Source organism: Agrilus planipennis, unplaced genomic scaffold (genome assembly GCF_000699045.2).
Source record: "Agrilus planipennis isolate EAB-ADULT unplaced genomic scaffold, Apla_2.0 scaffold3, whole genome shotgun sequence".
Classification (NCBI taxonomy): domain Eukaryota; kingdom Metazoa; phylum Arthropoda; class Insecta; order Coleoptera; family Buprestidae; genus Agrilus; species Agrilus planipennis.
Window position 1 is genome coordinate 2,324,567 of NW_020442460.1, and position 6,000 is coordinate 2,330,566.

At 32.9% G+C, this 6,000-nt stretch overlaps 1 protein-coding gene across 1 annotated transcript in view; it reads right to left on the bottom strand.

Moving 5' to 3' along the window:
* Positions 1–2,034: 2,034 nt before the first annotated feature.
* Positions 2,035–6,000, bottom strand: part of LOC108742144 (neuropeptide CCHamide-2 receptor-like) — a 51,484-nt gene continuing 47,518 nt past the window's right edge. The window contains exons 5-6 of the mRNA XM_018477208.1: positions 3,843–4,014; positions 2,035–2,249 (exon numbers count right to left, since the gene is read on the bottom strand). Of these exons, the coding sequence (XP_018332710.1) occupies positions 2,070–2,249; positions 3,843–4,014 (352 nt within the window). The 3' untranslated portion in view covers positions 2,035–2,069. The remainder of the gene's footprint in view (positions 2,250–3,842; positions 4,015–6,000) is intronic.

The window sequence follows — 6,000 nt, forward strand, 5'->3', positions numbered from 1 at the left end:
AATTTAAGGTAATAACAAGGATGGGAGTGTTTCAAAATCAGTAACTATCTACATTTAGGTATGCATATAAAAGGTTATTTTATCGTGAAGTTAAACTTGCCTTTTTCTTAAATCAGATTATCTGAAATTGTTTTTCTATATTATTTGATATCTTAGAAGTCAAGTAAGTGGTAGAGACATAAAACAACGAATAATGCACAGTCTAGTAGCTTTTAACAAAAATAAATCACTTTCGTGCTTACGAATGGTGTATGTTGGGAGCATGGCTTTGTGCGAGTACGAAACCTGGAAGATCAGTGCGGAGAAAAGAAAAAGTTAGAAGATTTTAAAATGTAGTGCTGTAGGAGGATGATGAGAATATCTTGTGGATATAAGATATAAAAGGTTAGCCTGGCACATGACGGGGCATTGGAAAGGGAACAAAGGGCGCTATAGAAGTCAATAAGGAAACAAAGAGACAGAATTTAATAAGACATCTTCTGAGACTTAAAAAGAGCTAGTTAGAGACATACAAGAAACAGAAACAGGTGTAAAGAGAGGCACAGGAGGGCCTAGATTAGATTACTGTTCGTAAATATGTCTACAGTTAGAGGTGCGGGTTGTTTTAGTTTTTAAAGTGAAACTTTTATTACATAGCCTCAAATTTTTTCGTCCATCTATCGCATGTCGCATTACAGCCGGCCGCGGAGTAGGGGTAAAACTGAAAGGCGCTCGGTAGAGCAGCCAAGTATTTATATTCTCACTCATTCGCGCAAGTGCATAACAGTTACATATATAAACTGTGAAACTCAAAGCGAAGATGAAATTATTGACAGAATAACTGAAGTTTAAAATGATTCAATGATTTAAATAATTATTGTTCTCAGTTTTTAACATGCGTCTATCATCTGAATGATTGTATTTATTATGTATTCTATTTATTATGTATTCCGTACTCTCATACGCAGATTGAAATTAAAATTTATAGTTGGATATCTTGCCTACTACTGATTTGCCATTATCATTCCCATTTTCCAATCATTAAGATAAGATTAATAACGCGATTTTAATTTTCATACCCTTAATCGAATAATTTTTCGGGAATTTACAGTTAAATGCCTACAATCCGAAAAGTTTCACTTGCATCGTGGTTTCATAAAACCATACAATTTTTCGGAAAATGCGAAGATTCAGGATAAGATTTATGGTAATGGTGATGAAGACATATGTATGCATGTATGAAATATATTATGCGTACTTTTAATAATAAAAAAAAAGATGAACTAGAGTGCTTTTTATTAAAATTTACTAGGTCAAGCGAGAAGAAAATTATTTCATCTCCTATTGTACAGCTTGTGCCTAAAGTAGTTCTTCAAGTAGGGAAATGATGAAAGGCTTCATCGAGGAAATAGATTGCAATATTATGAAAATCTCTCAAAGTTAATTCCCATTCTAATCGAAATACTAAATTGAAATAGAAGAAGCTGCATCCAGTGGACTGGGTATACGGTTTCGGAATTAAATACACGATAAGAGGAGTTATGTAGATAGCTTTGAAATTTTGAAAATAGAAGTAATTTTTTTTGTAAGCAATTTTCTTCTTTCGTTTTTGAAATCAATGAATTACAATTTTATTTTGGTAGGCGATTCTAATTAATTATATTCCAAAGGTGCGTTTATTGTTGAAGGTAATTTTCTAATGTCATTTATAAGCTAAAAGCAAAAATTATTAGATAATTTGTAAATTTTAATGTAGACATCATTAGAGTCGATGTTGCAGATGTTTCTGCAAAGTATTATTCATTTTTAAAGTTCTACTTCTTTTGGCGCGTTTAGAGTAAAATGTCAGCATGCAACGGATGCTGCGCGCGCAGAATGCTGTCGGTGGTCGCCGTTATTTCGGAAGAGTTCGTACTCCGACCAGCAGGAGGAACACTGCGCTGTGATATTTATTTAAATATTGTTTATAAATAAATACACCCCTTTGCTTACCTGTTGGGATAGAAGAATTGTTAAACTGAAGTCGTAATTTATTACAGGATTGTGTCCCAATAGGTGAGTTTTGTTGTTCCATTGTAATGGCTTGAACTTCAGCTAACAAGCAGCTCTTTGCCTTTATTATAGTGGGATTGTAACAAAATAGAATTTTTATTATCAAATCTACCATTTTCCCTTTTCGAGGGAATTTCAAGGGTGATTACAGTCGTATCTTGTGTATTCTGTCTCGCTAGTGTATTCCGACGGTATAAGCTCAAGCCATCTGTTGTTGTCTGAAACAGAGAAGATTTGAACATGACATGTAGGTAACAGTTGGCAAAACGGAAATTTAAGATTCACCAACAGATAAATATATGTACATAATTTATCCACCTACACTCGTCTCTTAAAGCGATAACCGCTATTCGACTTAATAGGCTGGAAGAAGGCTTATAATGGAAATGGTTAGGGGCAGAACAGGGAAAAGAAAATGAGGGATTAATAAATTGTAAAGAAATGCTGTGCTTTGCGTTAAGTAAGTACACCTAATCTTTAGTAGATCTCTTAAAACTAAAGAAGACTCAAAATGCGAAACATAAAAAAATCACAATTCAAATAATGGGGCATCTCACTCACATTAAAGGCAAAAACTTTATCAAGGGCTTTCACATTTAATATTTTAAATATATATTTTATTTAAACGTGTATCTCTTTCTTAACAATCAAATTGAAGCCAATAATTCTCCACTGTTGAATTTGTATTTCAAAATCTAATTCTTACCCACCACCCATCACCTACCACAAATATTTCTACCTTCACTTTAAGATTTTGATTTTTTATTATTGTACCTTTCTTCCAATAATTTTCTAGTTTTGTCCTTCATTCAAATGGTTCAAGTGGTCAATTAGTTTATTTACATTAAATATATACAAGTACAATTTCAAGTTCAGTACAAAAATTTATTTTTTGGTGTTTAGTCGACCTTGTTCGAAAGTCTCTTTTCTATTCAAAATGCATAAATCATACCAAACCCATCGACATACTGTCGAAAATATATTCTAATTTGCAAATGTTTTTGCACATTCTAGTTCCTACATTTATTTTTAAAGGAAAAATTAAACCAATAAGTCTTGTAGAACAAACAGAATAGCTCAAAACCCCAACGCCAAAACACGACACTGTAGTTGTCCGAAGCACTTTTCGGTAACAAAGTTACCTTCTTCAGGGACTGAAGTGCTTCGGACAATTACAGTGTCGTGTTTTGGCGTTGGGGTTTTGAGCTATTCTGTTTGTTCTACAACTACCGCCAAAGTTTTTCCAATCTTCATATTTCGTCATGAATAAGTCTTGGTTATTTACAATTGCACTCACGTAAGATTTCTCTTTCTATGAAGGTCTCCACAAAATGGAAAATGAATATTGACTATTCTTTTTCAATGGCGTCACAAGGAACCCTCTGAAATATGATTTCATTCTGCACAATCACTTGACTAGGTTGAATGCAACAAAATTTGATATCGTGTTTTTCCACAAATAGGAAATGAAAACCAAAACACCACAATCTATGTATTTCTCGTGGTGACACTATTAAAAAATTTATTTAAATTATTGTCATAATTTTGATAAAATTTGAATCTATATAGAAATATACATATTATTTATGTTATACAGTTATATGTATATGTTCCACTGATCTACATTGTAATGCAAAGCCGAAGGGTAGGGAAGAAATCACTCTTCAGCCTTTTTTAGGAATCTCGGGGTGAGTACTGATTGGGAAGATAAAGATAAGAGGGATGAAACGAAGAGAGAGAAGTGAAGCTTTATGTGTTGGAAGAGTCAAATAATTTTTTCACTTTGAAAAAATTATGATTCTGCTACTTACTTGGGTGTGTTTGCGGTATGTTGAATTAAAACTTGTTTCGCAGTTGGCTGTAGAGGGCGTACTTCTTAACAATCTTCTGTTATGGCGACAACATAAATACCTGTTGAAGTGTTGTCGAAACACACCACTCACGCAGTACAGGGCAACTGGATTTACACACGAATTAAGGAAACTGAAAATAATTAGACTTTAAAGCATGATAATCTTGACATTGCTGCATTAATTTCAAAATTTTAGCTTTGTTAAAATATTATATTATATTATATTATATTGTGTATGTGTGTGTGTGGTGTTGTGTGTGTAGTGTATGGTGTGTGTGTGAGATACATGTTGTAGTGTTTCCTCCTCTTTCTTACACATTCTGCAAAGTATTTCCTTTTCTGATAGCCAATACTTATTAGCTTTCGTTTCTGATCCGAACTTAAATCTTGCATACTTATGTTCAAAATAATACTACTTTTTGGAACTCAATTCCATCAGAAAGGTTTACAACTCGTTGGTTAGATTCCCTATTAAAATATGCCTTATCCTATTTATTTTACATAAAGAGTTTACAGTTAGATTTGGTAAAAATAACACTGTTTTCTGCCTGAATGTCCTGTACTTCTTATTCCTCCTGTCCTTTATGCTTTTGTTTGAAAGTTTCAAGTATTTTGTTATAAATAACTCTGTTTCTATTCAAAATGTCTTGCCAGAGGGTTAATACTTAATGTTTTTCAATTTTATTATTGTATAAATAAGTGCTATTATATTTGCTAGGGACCTTTTAATTCTATTGTGTACCAAAAAAGGTTATTTTTAAAGTAGATAGGTATATTGATGGCTACATTTCTCATGATAAACCCTTTCTAATGGAAGCGACTGGACCCAAAATCTATAGCCTTGTCTGAAATGAAGTTGTTGAAGTTATTGGAAACATAAAATTACTTTAGGGATGCATAAAAGGGCGCTCTAAACATACTCCAATAATCCCTTAAACATTTTACCTACTTTTCAGAGGGCAGAACAACATTTGATAACCACAAATCTGCGGTAGTATCAAAATTTAATTTTAAAGGGCTGGAAGGAATATTAAACTATCCCTAAAGTATAAAGTTGGTAGTTCTTAAAATAAAATATTAAATAAACTTGACAATTAGAGTTAGAGGTAGACACCTTCATGAAGTACAAATAATGTTACTTTTAGTGTTGTTTCAGTTTATTAAAAGAAAAAAAAAGTCCACAGCTTCTATGTGAAAAAAAATTCAAAAACCTCCTACATTTGGTTGTGGGCTTAAAGTTAGAGCCCCTGTAATTAATATCAAAAGAATGGCTATTTCTACATACTTTGCTTAGCACTATTTTTTGTTTTTCTGAAAATTTTTTGTTTCCAATCAGTTTAAGGACTGATGACCTTGATGATCGTTAACAATAAAAGAGATACAGTTCGTCTACACTGTTTCCCTACGAAAACTTTTGTAACAGCTAAACTGATTTTTATGTTCGTTATTTTTTTTCCAGTTCGTGTATAAAAATTTTCATTATTGTATGATTTATTGAATAATAATATAGAAGGTGGTACTTCGTTGATTTTAACACTAATATCGTATTATCTAGTTGGATGTTTACTCTGCTGCAATAATTCAATTTGGAAGTTAAATTAAATTTCGTCTTCGCCTTGAATAGACGAAGGGTCAACATTGGAGCATTTATTATCCATCATGTGACCTCTACTGTTCATCTTTACTGTACTGGATACGCTCCAGATTGCTTACAAGTGCAGTTAGCTTAAAAATAGTTTCAGTTTTTAAATCCCGACACTTGCTTTTCTGCTGGAGATATTTTGTAATTACTTATTTGATAACAAAACAAGTGGATAATCTAGACTCTAGATGAAACACAGTTAAACTTTTCTAACTATAAGTTGCAGTAGTCCCGGTTTCAGTTTGTACTGTTTTCTGCTTAAGTTTTGTCTTTTCTTTTCGTTGAATGTTGCTCGAATTTCTCAAGAACCTATCCAGAAACTGCATCTACGAGGGTGGATTGATAAGTTTCCGGCCTAACCAAGAGATGACGCCACTAGGCCTACCTTGAGGTGACATTCTATAGTACCATCCTTGGATAGCTTGTAGCTATAGTTTCAGCCCGATCTCCTTGCTAGTGTAGGTTTGACAGCACG